The sequence below is a fragment of the Nymphaea colorata genome, chromosome 4 (genome assembly GCF_008831285.2).
Source record: "Nymphaea colorata isolate Beijing-Zhang1983 chromosome 4, ASM883128v2, whole genome shotgun sequence".
Classification (NCBI taxonomy): Eukaryota; Viridiplantae; Streptophyta; class Magnoliopsida; order Nymphaeales; family Nymphaeaceae; genus Nymphaea; species Nymphaea colorata.
Window position 1 is genome coordinate 22,962,937 of NC_045141.1, and position 14,382 is coordinate 22,977,318.

At 37.8% G+C, this 14,382-nt stretch overlaps 2 protein-coding genes across 2 annotated transcripts; both read right to left on the reverse strand.

The window, feature by feature from the left end:
• Positions 1 to 2,850: 2,850 nt before the first annotated feature.
• LOC116253260 (acidic endochitinase-like) lies at positions 2,851 to 3,816 on the reverse strand. The gene has a single exon (XM_031628024.1). The coding sequence runs from the start codon at positions 3,814 to 3,816 to the stop codon at positions 2,851 to 2,853; it is 966 nt and encodes a 321-aa protein (XP_031483884.1).
• Positions 3,817 to 8,548: 4,732 nt separating this feature from the next.
• LOC116253261 (acidic endochitinase-like) lies at positions 8,549 to 9,514 on the reverse strand. The gene has a single exon (XM_031628026.1). The coding sequence runs from the start codon at positions 9,512 to 9,514 to the stop codon at positions 8,549 to 8,551; it is 966 nt and encodes a 321-aa protein (XP_031483886.1).
• Between the last annotated feature and the right edge of the window lie 4,868 nt (positions 9,515 to 14,382).

Genomic DNA, 14,382 nt, shown 5'->3' on the forward strand with positions numbered 1-14,382 from the left:
TAAAGTTAAAACATAAGTTAAATTATAATTTATTTCCATTTCTATCATTACTAAAACATCATTTGTGTTTAACAAGTTACCAAATTATCTTTTATGTTTTTTGTCACTTTTTCAACTATTTTATTTTTTTTCTATTTTTCTAACTTTTTTTTTCTAAAAAACTACTGAATACTTAATTATTTCGAAGAATTTTGGCTTTACTGAACGGGTGCGGTGTGCTGCTCCAGATAATCAGAAAAGATCACGAACATTTCGTACATGTTCAAAAGTCCAACAATGTGGAGAGAAAGTTATGTGCACCGTGTTCAACAAAGGAGGGAAGAATATTTAGGTAATTTAATAAAAAAATCTTCTATAGTCTTTTTACCTTTTTTTTTTTAAATTTTATCTTTACAAAAGGTTTTCTTTTTCAATGTAAAATAAAAGTATACAAAAAATCATGCAGCGGGTTAAGAAAATGTGACATTGTATCAAAAACGGAGAAGAACGGTCCTCCTTTTTTTTTTTCAAGTGGACCTTTTTGTTTTGCTTGTTTTGCCACAAAAGAATAGAACTTTTTTAATAGAAATGTTAGAACAGCTTATTTATCTGGATAACATGGTAAACGTAGTGCGATGGATGAGAAGGACGACACATAATTGAAAGCGTTCTGGAGCCTTCGTTGACGATGACAGGGGCACGTGAAGGCTGTACTGCTTACAATAGATAGATTGGTAACAAAGACTGGAGATCGATCGATGGGAGTGCTGGACCTCGTTTCCATGGACGGCAGGTCCCCTTCAATGGTGAACTCAAGGAATATATACCTCACACATGGACGGGTGTCACCCACCATGGCCTTATGCCTCTTCAACATTTAATTGTTGATGTTAATGTACTATCTCTTAAAATGATTTCTAAGTTTTCCATTTTTGCTACGCATTTCAGCATCACTACTTTGCTTTCCATTCACTGATCTGTTTCTTATGAGTTTCCCAACTTCTTGATGCTCATGCATCCCTTCATTTTTTCTGCTGTAAAAACTGGTTTCTTTTAGAAACTCAACTACTTTCCAAGAGTTGGATATAATTTTTTTGCAACTGACGTTTTGATTCTTGTATGAGTTACGCCCACAAGTATTCGATACAGTATGGATCAGAACTCCCTGCCACTGTGAGATCTATGAAAGATGCTTTCTACAAGCTCGCAGACAAACTTGGTCCTATTTCCTGGAATTGCAGAGACAGTACTTTCAGCCAGTAGATCTGGTTTACGGTTCACGACGTCTCTGATGTATATGGATACACACGTTCAACTTTTGTTTGTATAACAAAAAATACACCAAATTTGAAGTTCTTTCATTTAATTGTATGTTTCTTGTGTAATTGAAGTAGTTAAATGAAGAAAAACAAATTAAGTGTGTCTTTGTTATTTCAACAAAATATGATATTATATATATCCGCAAATTTTCAAATTAATTTTTCATTTATAAGACGAACGCTTTCATGTCTTAATAAATGCCTCGCAAGCCACCATGTCCTTGTGTAAGAGGCATTTTTGCGTCCCTTTCAGTTTAGTATATTTGTCTTTATATGAGGATTTTTTTTGTCCTTATTTTCTTTAGGACTAGTTATTTGTCCTTTAGAGCTATGGTGGGGACTTTCGTTCTGTCCATTTCTACAAAATATCATCGCATTTCTTTTCACCAAACTAATAAGCCATTTGTCTTGGAATCTTCTATGATAGACTTGCAGTCTCCATTGATTAATTCGTCCACTTAATTAAGTAACCACGAAAGCTTCCCATCATCATGTGCCTCCCAGTGTGAGACTTTGTCTCTCTCTCTCTCTATATATATATAGAGAGAGACAGAATCTAATGTTGATTCCAACATTTCTAACTATTATATGTTCAGTTGACACAGCCAGCATATTTGGTTTACTGACATCGATGTGCTTGTTCAGGTTTTGGTGCACAGAGGAATACACTTTGAGTTTGATTTTTTTTTTTACTTGTATATTGTCTGTTTCTTATGTAACCTTTTGAATAGATAAATGAAAAAATCTGAATATATGTATGCTTTTGTTACACCAACATGGTGTTAAACACGTTTGTTCCTCACAAGCCACCATTTTTAGAAGAGGTGCTTTTCCTTTATTTTATTTCTATTTGCCTGAGCTATATACAAAATAACCTGGCTTTTCTCTTATTCCCCGAACGAATAAACCTTTTGTCCCTTGCCGATTTCTGAGAACTCTTAGACGAGCCTGCAATTGAACTGGCAGCCGCCATATATGGGCAAAGCCATTTAGTTAAGGGGCACTAATAATAAATTTTAAACTTTTGTCGAAAAAAATTGCTCTAAAGTATCAATATAAAGATAATTATTTTTTATTTTCCACACCACAAGCCTTTGCCCCTACTCGATGATTCCCGTCTACTTATCCCCCTCTCCAAACCGTTCTCTGCATCTGTCTTCAAAATTTGGATGTCACTTATCTTTCCTTGTTCAAAATCTACATACGATAAACTAAGAAAACTAATCGGTGCAATTTGTTTATATTAATCCATCTTAAATCCTATGCATGCACAGAATCAAATCTGCATATCTTAAATCATTATTATGATGTTCAGTAGATAACTTGTTAATATTAGCCTTAAACTTATATAGCGATATTTGTTTTGATGCATATTTTAAGTTTTTCGATTAATTAATTCTCTCTCTTTCAATCTCTCCCTCCCATGTTGGCGTTGGCAACCACAAATGTTATTTTGAAACAGAAGAAAGTTGAGAAGCCTGTAAGCTTCTGCATTTTATTTAGATAGCTAGGCAGTAGGAGCCTTGCACATGCAGAGCAAAACTTTTCTGCCTTAGAAACCAGCACGCATCCTCATATTGCTACTGGGGTTGACGATGCCATATATGAGGTCACTGTAGGGTGCACGGTTGCCGTCTTCAAGGAACTTCACGTCCAAGTACCTGTTCCACAGCATTACCCCTTGGAAGTTCTCATGCTGACGCGCGATCTTCAGTGCACCTGGAAGCTCCCTAGGTGAGATAAAGCGTTGCTCCTCGTAGTCAGGGTTGGCGAGGATCCCCAAGTAGACGTCCATGTCGCTGAACTCCGTGGCCCAGCTCTGCACAGCCGCCTCAAAGGCTGCGGTGTCCCTTGGATGGTAAGTGCAGGGTTGGCCATAGAAGCGCGGCCAGATCTTGCTGAACAGCCCCGTCTTCAGCGCGTTGTAGAGCGGTATGTCCGCTTGGCCGGCGACGTGGTTGCACCCCTGAGATGCTGTCAGGATCATGTTCTCGTCTAGCTGCTTCAGGTCCTGTGCAAGCACGTCCCAGTAGGCATGTGTCGAGGCGTCGTTGACGTAGAAGTCCACGCCATCTAGCTTTACCTTGCCGAGGGGGCCGTCGACGCCATTGCCGCTCATGTAGACATCGTAGATGTGGGCGGCCAGCTGGTTGGCCTCCTGCGCCGATGCCAACGTGTATTGTTGCTCGTTGAGCCCTCCAATAGAGAGAAGCACCTTCACTCCGAGCTGTTGGCAGGCGGCGATGTCCTCCTGAAGGCTCTTGCAGCCGCCGGTCTCAGCATCACAAGCGGTACCGAAGTCTGGCCTCGGGGTTCGGCCATTGCCGAAGTTGGTGAGGAAGGCCAAGCTCACGTGGCTGAAGTGTTTAGTTTCGCATGTGGCCCTGAGATCAGCGTTATTCAAGTTTTTCATGTGCGATCCCCAATAGATGGCCATTTGATCAGCGTGGACATTGATGGTGAAGGTAGTGACCATGCAAAGGAGGAAAAGGAAGGAAGGCCAGGAGGAGGAAGCCATTTTTTTCTCTTTTCTCTTCTGTTGGCTCGAGTGGTGGTGATGGTTGGCCAAAGGGGAATGGGAAGATCCTTATATAGTTGAACCATGTACTGTTAACTTACACTTCTGAAATTACGAGAAGCAAAAATATCAGATGGAAAATACTTGGTAGAAATGAAAGGGGTGTTTTCTTGATTATATTGTCTCGTGTCTTATCAAACCACAGTATCTTGAATTCGACAAATTTCAAATTACTTTTTCAAGGCTGCCTTTCTTTTTCGAACGCCATCATCCTATCTACTGCCGTCAGGACTCAAAATTAGACCGCAGCTTAATAATTTAGCATTAGAAGTTAACTTGAGTTAGTTCAGAAAAAAAAGATGGTTGTTTAAGGAAGAAGAGATTTTTGCTCTTATGTTTTTACCATAGTCGCAAAAAAGTGTCACCTGATAAAAAAAATGTTAAAAAAATGAAAATAAAAAACCTATATTTTTCCTTATTTTGAAAATACTTACAGATCAAATTTCTGTATTTTTTCTCATTGTTTTTGCCTAAGAAATAAAACTTAAGTTAAATGATTAATCTTTGTTTATATTTTTTAAAAATTGTTGTTTATTTTATAGATTTTGGCTTTGTCATAAAAAAAACCCAAAAAAACCTTGTTGTTTAAAACCCATTAACGATATTCGGTACTGTAGTTTTTACCTCTGCACGCTTGTGTGCGTTCATGAAACCTAGCACACGCATGTGAGCATGATCATGATCCAAAGAACGGTATATTTTTTGCACTACAGATTATATTTTATGTGCCCGTTATGGTAAAATTCTTAAAATAAGATCAGTTCTGTTTGGTGAAACAACTTTTTTTTTCATCAGTTTTCAAGATGAATTTCACTTCTTGGAATGTCATGCTCACATTTTTCTCTCGAAGTGATGTAATTTCTATTTCCAATGAAACGTCTGCGGGAAAGGTAGCCTCAGGTGTAATTTCCTATTTACAAAGTCAGTGTGGATTTCAAAATTAAGGAGTCTCCGTTAAATAGTTGAGTATGCAGCCAAACGTAATGGATGGATTCCTTTCCCTCGAAGAAAACAGGCGGCCGGAAACAAATTTAGAAAAATTAAGCAGAGCCGACGGAGGAGGAGAGATAAGAAGGACATCATATCATGCTTGGCTAACGTGGGAAGTTGTGAATTGAGCAAAGTTTGGTGCGGGGCTGGCCCATCTGAGATAATGAGAAAAGGCCACCAGCAATTCTCACACGTCCAAAAGCCGGATAATGTGACGCTGGAACAGAAAACGGGAAAGGAACGGTCCTCTTGTTTCTCTACTCTTTTTTTTTTTTGGGTTTTTCTTTTTTAACTTTTTGGATTCGCTTATTTTCCCACAAAAGAATTGAACTTTTCAGTTGAAATGTTAGGACAGCTTATTTATCTTGATAAGGAAGACGACGAAGAATTTAAAGCAGTCTGTTGCCTTCGTGGATGATGGATCACATAGGTACGTAGGAGCACGTGAAGTCTGTCTTGCTTGTGACAGTTTGCAATACGACGGGAGATGCATGGGAGTCCTAGCTTAGGTAGCCAGTTCTTATTATAATGGATGGTAGGTCCCCTTCAATGGCGAAAACAGATTGAACGGGAAGTTCTTTTGGAGACTACCTACTCCAAAGGGCCTTCTTGATAACACGTGTTATTCCATCGGATACCGACGATGGTGCGCTCTCACAGAAAAAACCCGCTTATTGAAGATCATCTGACCTTGGATCGGGTGGTCTGCCATGGCCTTATGCTTTGTCAAGATTTCTAAGAGGAAAGGAAGCAAGACAAGAGAAAGCAATGGATATGGAACCTGTCCAAGATTTTGTCTAATGGGCGGTGGACAGGATCGAGTAGGTGATACATCCATATATATTTTTAAACAAAAAGTTAGCATTTTTGAAATAGCATTCTGTGTAATGCAATGTTCTTCTTATCAAACACCTTGTAAATAACCTTTTGCTGTTAAGTTTTCCGTTCAACTTATGTGCAATTGTGGGTCGATTGATACACCCACAGTTCACTAAGTTTTCCATTTTTGCCAGGCATTTCTGCCTTAAAATTTCCTTTCCATTCATTGGCAACAATGGTCGTGTTTGTTTTGAGTTTCTTTACTTCTCGGTACTCGTGCATCCCATGATCATTTTTTTTTGTTGTAAAAAATTGGTTTTCTTTTAGGGGGTGTTTGATGAGATCAGAATTATCGTATTAGAGAATAAAAAAATTCTTATTTTTGATGAAATAGGAATTCTGCTATCAAACGAAGAATTTTGATTCTAGAATTATAAACTCAACCTTGGATAAAAATTCTTGATTAGTGATTATATCCTAAATGGGTGGAATTATGTTTCCAAAATTTCAGATTTTTATATATCTTTTTAAGACACATGTCATCACGTTTTTAATTCATCAATTCTACACTTGTAATTTTTGTTTTATTAAGCATTCATTTTCAATTCTGGAAAGAAAGTTCCAGACTATCAAATGCGAAGGAAAACTAAAATTAGAATTTTCATTCTAATTCCAGTTTAACGTGGAAATTTGTTCCTATACTTTTAATTCTAGAATCAAAATTGAAGGTCAACAAACGCCCTTAGAAACTCAGGTTTCCTAGAGTTGGATAAAAGTTCTTGGTGACTGATGTGTTCATTCTTCAATGAGTTACTCCTGTAAGTATTAGATACACGTACGACATATTGGATCAGAACTTCTCGCTGCTTTGTGATCTAAATGGATGATGCTTTTTACTAGCTCGCGGATAAACTTGGTCCCTATTTCCTGCGTTTGCAAGGATAGGAAAATTTAGGCTTCACTAAAATAAGACAGACTTATGTCGCATTTCCGTTTTATCAAAGTTGTCTTCCTTCACATTCATTTCATTTCATTTCATAAAGAGGAACGCTACATTTTGGTGTCGTAGTGAATACAACTATCACAGCCCTAAACGGTTAGTGGTATTAAGCTATAAATCCATTCATGGAGACGACGAAGGAGGACCAAATCTACATGTTAAAAACTAAACGCAGCATCCTACAGCTTATTTGTGTCTGTTCAATGTCCAAAATGTCGTGCTCATGAGTCATAGTATAGCTAGTCGAGAAGGTGGTAATGTACAAGTCACATAGTCAGTTCAATTTCTATGGGTGTTATTCTCTTAAACAGTAAACGGTGGGATCATGACAATCTAGATAGACAACGTAACCTACCTCATCTATGTCCCGATGCAGCACAAGACCCTCAAGGCAAAGGGAATGGGGGAAGGGGCATTCATTCTAGATGGTGAATTGTCAACCTCTCCGTCATCACCTGTTCATGTCAATAGGAAAAACATTAGGCAGTCCCTTTAGTAACCTTCCTTCATTGGTGCACCTAAGTCTGATCACCTGCAACATATGTATCCTTTTCTGAATCCCAACCGATTTCATCTCTAATTGTTTGACAAAATAAAGGTGGGTAAGAACTCAAACTCATCATGTATTTGAGGTAAGAATAAGAAGCAAACATTTTCCAACTTTTTCATGAACATTGAACAATACTACTTTGAGAAAAATTCGGGAGGTAAATCCTTTGGATAGACAGCACAGACAGCAGATCTGGTGCATGATTCATGACGTCTCTCATATGGATATCTTGGTATAAACAAAATACACTAAATTTGAAGTTCTTTCATTTAATTGTACGTTTCTTATGTAATTTAAGTAAATGAAAAAAAAAAAATTAAGCGTGTTTTTGTTATCCCAACAAAATCTGATATTATATCTGCAATTTTCAAATTAATGTTTTATAAGATGAATCCTTTTATCTAATTGGAAAACAAAAGCAATCCTTTTGCTCCTGACAGTTACTCGAAAGAAGCCAAAAGTCGTGGCAAATGTTTCTTTTGCTCGACATATATCATTGTTTAGAGGACGAAGTATTAGTGTCTCAATGTATGCCTCACAGTCCACCATGACCGACCGTGTGTAAGAGGCATTTTTGTGTCCATGAAAAGCCTTCTTTTCACTTTAATATTTTGACTTTATAGGAGGAATTTTTTTGTCCTATTTTTTTAGTTTTAATTATTTGTCGGAACTATGGTGGACATTTTCGTTCTGTCCATTTCTGCAAATTATCATCGCTTTTCTTTTCATCAAACTAATAAGCTTTTTGTCTTGTCCTATAGACCCGCAGTCGCCAAGATTAATTCCTCCGCTTTCACTTACGTGCCTCGAACAGTTCCCATCATCTCCTTCCCACATGAGACTCTATCGCTCTTGTTTCCCTGTTAAAATCTATGTACCAAAAACTAGAAAAATTAATCGAAGTAATTTTTTATAATTTTTCGTAAATTCTAAATATATACAGAATCTACTGTGCATACCCAAATTTCTAACTATTATATGTTCATTAGATATTTCAATACTAGTTTTAAACTTATATAATTACAAATGTTTCGTCATGTGCGACCTCATTAGTCCATATATCTTTTACCTTTTCTTCTGTTGAATTAATTCTCACTCTCTCCCTCTCCTGATTATGCAGGTGCTGGTAACAGGCAATTCTTTTGTTTTTGAGACATGAAGACTGAAGAAAGTGAGACATGAAGACTGAAGAAAGTTCAGAAGCATGTAAGCTTCTGCATTTTATTTAGATAGCGAGGCTGTAGGAGCTTTGCATTTTATTTAGATAGCGAGGCAGTAGGAGCTTTACACAGGCTAGGCAAAGCTTTTCAGTCTCAGAAACCAGCGGGCATTCTGATATTACTACTGGGATTGACGATGCGTTCGATGAGGTCGCTGTAGGGTGCGCTGTTGCCATCCTCAAGGAACTTCACATCCAAGTACCTGTTCCACAGCATCACCCCTTTGTAGTTGTCATTCTGACGCGCGATCTTCAATGCACCTGGAAGTTCCTTAGGCCTGATAAAGCCTCGCTCCTCATAGTCAGGGTTGGCAAGGATTCCCAAGTAGAAGTCGATCCTGCTGAACTCCGTGGCCCAGTTCTGCACCGACGCCTCAAAGGCTGCTGTGTGCCTTGGGTGGTAGGTGCAGGGTTGGCCGTAGAAGCGTGGCCACATCTTGCTGAAGAGCCCCGTCTTGAGCGCGTTGTAGAGCGGTATGTCCGCTTGGCCGACAGTGTGGTCACAACCTTGGGATGCCGTTAGGATCATGTCCTCGTCAAGTTGCTTTAGGTCCTGTGCCAGCACATCCCAGTAGCCTTGCGTCGAGGCGTCGTTGACGTAGAAGTCGACGCCATCGAGCTTCACCTTGCCGAGGGGGCCATCGATGCCGTTGCCGCTAAGGTAGACGTCGTAGATGTGGGCGGCCAGCTGGTTGGCCTCCTGCGCTGATGCCAACGTGTATTGTTGCTCGTTGAGCCCTCCAATGGAGAGAAGCACCTTCACTCCGAGCTGTTGGCAGGTGGCGATGTCCTCCTGAAGGCTCTTGCAGCCGCCGGACTCAGCATCACAAGCGGTACCGAAGTCGAGTCTCGGCGTTCGGCCGTTGCCGAAGTTGGTGAGGAAGGCCAAGCTCACGTGGCTGAAGTGTTTAGTTTCGCATGTGGCCCTGAGATCAGCGTTGTTCAAGTTTTTCATGTGTGATCCCCAATAGATGGCCATTTGATCGGCATGGACATTGATGGTGAAGGCAGTGGCCATGCAAAGGAGGAAGAGGAAGGGCAGTGAACAGGAGGACGCCATTTTTTCTCTCTTTTCTCTTCCGTTCGCTCAGAGTGGTGGTGATGGTTGGCAAAAAGGGGATGGGGAGGTCCTTATATAAGTGAACCATGTACTGATAAAGTATACTTCTATAGAAGTTGTAAGAATATCAGAGGGAAAATAAGTGGAAAGAATTTTCACTTCTTCTTGTTTATGTCATGTCGTGTCTTATCAAACCACAATTTCTCCAATTCAACAAATTTCAACCTTTCTCTTTCGAACTACAGCATTCTTTTCCAAGATAACTCATTGTTAGACAGCAGTTTAACACTTAGCTTTAGAAGTTAATTTGAGTTAATATGAAAAAAAATGTGCTTGTTCAGGGAAGAAGAGACTTTTTTCCCCTTATGTTTTTACGATACTCATAGAAAACTGTCATCTGATAAAAATGTTAAAAACAATGAAAATAATAAGCCCTTTTTTAACTACTTTAAAATCAAATTTTAGTACTTTTTTTTTCTTATTATTTTTCTTTAAAGTTAAAACGTAAGTTAAATTATCAATCTTCATTTTTATCATTTACTAAAACATCATTTTTTAACATTTTATCAAGTGACCTTTTGTGTTCCCTTGTTAGCTTTCATTTATTATTATTATTATTATTTTTAAATTTGTTGAATCGTTTGCAAGAATTCTGTCTTTGTTGAAAAATTACACGAAAAACCGCTGTTGTTTAAAACCCGTCGGCGATCTTTGTAAACATAGTTTTAACCTCAGTGTGCTGGTGTGTCTTCATGGAACCCAGAACACGCATGTGAGCTTCATAATCCAAAGAATGATATGATTTTTACTATGCAGATTAAATTTTATGCGCCTGTGTTGATTAATTTTAAGGGTTCTTAAAATAAGATCAGTTCTGTTCGGTGAAACAACTTTTTTTTTCTTCAGTTTTCAAGATGATTCTCACTTCTAAGCAATCCATGGTTTCACCTTTCTCTCGAAAATGATATAATTTCTATTCCAAAAGTTAGACGAAGGACGAGAGACAAGAAGAACATCATATCATGCTTCCACTGCCCGTCTCAGATAATGAGAAAATGCCACCAACAAAAACAATTCATACCCGTCCAAAAGCCCGACAATGTGACGCTGCAAACCAAAAAAGAGAGAAGAACGGTTCTCTTTATTCTCTCTCTTTTTTTCTTTTTTCTCTCTTGACCTTTTTCGTTTCTTTTCTTTCTCCGCAAAAAGAGAAAAAGAAGAAGATCTTTTAGTGGAAATGTTAGGACAGCTTATTTATCTTTGATAAGGAAGACGACACAAAATTGAATGCAGTGTGGAGTCTTCGTGGACGATGGATCAGACGGGTTCGGGCACATCATGGCTGTCGTTCTTAGAGTAATTTGCAACACGACGGGAGAGGGATAGGAGTCCTACCTTTATTTAATGGATGGTAGGTCCCCTTCAAGGGCCAAAAGAGAATGAACAGGAAGTTCTTTTGGAGAGTAGTTCATCCGAAGGATCCACAACCGATTCCCTCGGCTACCGACAATCGTGCCTTCTCACCCAAAAAAAAAAAAAAAAAACCTGCTTGTTGAAGATCATCGAACCCTTGGACGGCGGCTGTCCGCCCGTCCAAACAAGACAGAGCAATGGAGATGAAACATGGCGAAGATTTTTTCTATGGTCAGTGGACAGGCGACGCTCCGGCAGCTTAACTCGATCTCCGCCATGATCCCCATGTCCTCTGCCACGCGTTTTTTGGGGCCGGTTAAGAGCTAAAATCCATGTCGCTCATCTCCGGCCTCGTTGCCTGAAAATAATGGATTACTTTTATCAAAATGAGCTCCCTTCCTTATGCTTCATGCTTTTATCAATTGAAGCGCACCGACTGATACACGTTCAGTGCCAATATTAGTAATCCTTCCTGGTATTATTCTTCGAAATTTAATTGTTGCTAATGTAATACCTCTAAAAATGTTCATTAAGTTTTCCATTTTTCCAGATCAGAAAACGGGAGAAGAACGGTCCTCATTTTTTCTGTTCTCCTTTCCCCTTTTTTTTTTTTTATTCAGTCTCTTTTGCCACAGAAGGATGGAATCTTTCAGTGGAAAGATTACACAACCGCTTAACAATTTAGCATTAGAAGTTAACTTGATTTAGTACAAAAAATAAAGATGCATGTTTGAGGAAGAAAAGATTTTTGCCCTTACGTTTTTAGCTAATAAAATGTTTTACACAATCGAAAGTAAAAAAACTCGTCTTTTTCTCGTTATTTGAAAAAACCCAAAAAAATCAATTTTTTGCATTTTTTCATTAATTTTACATTAGTTTACTTTAAAGTTAAAACATAAGTTAAATTATTTATTTCCATTCCTATCATTACTAAAACATCCTTTGTTTAACATGTTATCAAATTATCTTTTATGTTTTTTCTGTTACATTTTCATTTTTTTTCTATTTTCTATTTTTTACAACTTTTTCTTTTCTAAAGAATTACTGAATTATTCCGAAGAATGTCAGCTTTACCGAACAGGCGCAGTGCAGTGTCCCAAATAATCAGAAAAGGCCACGAACAATGATACAGGTTTAAAAGCCTGACAATGTGGAGAGAAAGTTACCTGCACCGGGTCACCGTGTGGAGAACATTTTGATAATTTATTAAAATAAATGTCTTCCACAGTTTTTTTATGTACTTTTATTTTTTAATTTTTATCTTTTGTACATTAAGTCTTCCACTTGAATTTTTTGATTTTTTTTTTCAAGTGGACCTTTTTGTTTTGTTTCTTTTGCGGCAAAAGAATAGAACCTTTTTAGTGGAAATGTTAGAACATGGTAAATGTAATGTGAAGGATGAGAAAGACGGCACATAATTTAAAGCGTTCTGGAACCATGGCCGGGTGTCACCCACCATGGCCTTATGCGCCCTCACCATTTTTGGATGCAAACCAAAAGGAGCAATGGACGCTTCGTTTTCCTTCATGCTAGCTAGTGTCGTGATCGAAATACCATTAATCCTTAATCAGAAGCTCTGTGCCATAAATATTTTTAGAACACATATTAACTAAAACATTAACGTTTTTGTTTGCCAAACATAATACTATTATGTTCAGTGATTGATATTAAATTTAAAAATTACATCCATACTTATATTTTAAACAAAAACTCAGCAATTTTGGAATGGTATTCTAAAAATGTGTAATACAATGTTCTTCTTACCCAACACCTTGTAAATAGCTTGTTTCCCAACTTCTTGATACTCATGCTTCCCTTCATTTTTAAAAACTGCTTTTCTTTTAGAAACTCAACTACTTTCCAAGAGTTGGATAAAACTTCTTTGTAACTGATGTTTTGATTCTTGTATGAGTTACGGCCACAAGTATTCGATAGACAGTTTGGATCAGAAACTTCCTGCAGCTGTGAGATCTATGAAAGACGCTTTCTACAAGCTCGCAGACAAACTTTGGTCTTATTTCCTGAAATTGCGGAGACAGTGCAGCCAGCCAGTAGACCAGGTTTACGGTTCATGACGTCTCTGACATATATGGATATACACGTTCAACTTTTGTTTCTATAACACAAAATACACCAAAAGTATTCATGTCTCTTGGTCGAGATTATCTTTAGAGGACGAAGTGTATTCATGTCTTAATGAATGCCTCACAAGCCACCATGTTCTTGTGTAAGAGGCATTTTTGCGTCCTTTTCTGTTTAGTATTCTTGTCTTTATATGAGGAATTTTTTTCCCCTATTTTCTTTAGTTGTAGTTATTTGTCCATTAGAGCTATGGTGGACACTTTCGTTCTGTCATTTACAGGTATTGGGTAGCTCCTGGACTGGCACGAAAGCTTCCCATCATGTGCCTCCCAAATGTGAAACTTTATCTCTCTTGTTTCCTCCTTAAAAGTTAGGTAACAAAAACAAGAAAATTAATCGAAGTAATTTGCTATACTTCTTCGTAAATTATATATATACATACATATATATAGACAGAATCTAATGTTCATTCCAAAATTCCTAACTATTATATGTTCAGTAGACACAGCGAGCACATTTGGTTTACTGATATCGATGTGCACGACCAAGTTTTGGCGCGCGCACATGGAAATACATTCCACCGGTATATTGTCTGTTTCTTATGCAATATTTTAAGTAGCTAAATGAAAAAATCTAAATATATGTATGTTTTGTTACTTCAACATGGTGTTAAACACGTTTGTCCCTCACAGGCCACCATTTTAATTATTTTTTATCACTGGTGCTTTTCCTTTATTTTATTTCTATTCGCCCGAGCTATTAGACGCGTCTGCAATTGAACTGGCAGCCGCCATGAATTGGCAAAAGCCATTTAGTTAAGGGGCACTAATAATAAATTTTAAGTTTTTATAAAAAAAATTGCTCTAAAGTGTCAATGTTAAGATAATTATTTTTTATTTTCCACACGGACAATTGCCCACACTTTCCCCACACAAGCCTTTGCCCCTACTCGATGAAGGTGCAAATTTTGGATGTCACTTATCTTTCCTTGTCAAAGATCTACATACGATAAACTAAGAAAATTAATCGAAGCAATTTGTTATATTAATCCATCATAAATCCTATATACGGACAGAAATCCGATCTTCATATCCTTATTATTATGTTCAGTAGATACCTTGTTAAAACTACTCTTAAATTTATATACCGATATTTGTTTATAACATATGTGACCATATTTTTCCACGCATCATTTATGTTTTTGGATGAATTAATTTTCTGTCTGTCTATCTCCCTCTCCCTCATGCTGGCGTTAGAAACCACAAATTTTCTTTTGAAACAGAAGAAAGTTCAGAAGCATGTAAGCTTCTGCATTTTATTTAGATAGTTAGGCAGTAGGAGCTTTTGCACAGGCTACGCAAAGCTTTTCTGCC

What these genes read in the sequence shown, in the direction of transcription:
- LOC116253260 (XM_031628024.1), bottom strand. Translation starts at nt 3,816, where the DNA reads ATGGCTTCCTCCTCCTGGCCTTCCTTCCTTTTCCTCCTTTGCATGGTC.
- LOC116253261 (XM_031628026.1), bottom strand. Translation starts at nt 9,514, where the DNA reads ATGGCGTCCTCCTGTTCACTGCCCTTCCTCTTCCTCCTTTGCATGGCC.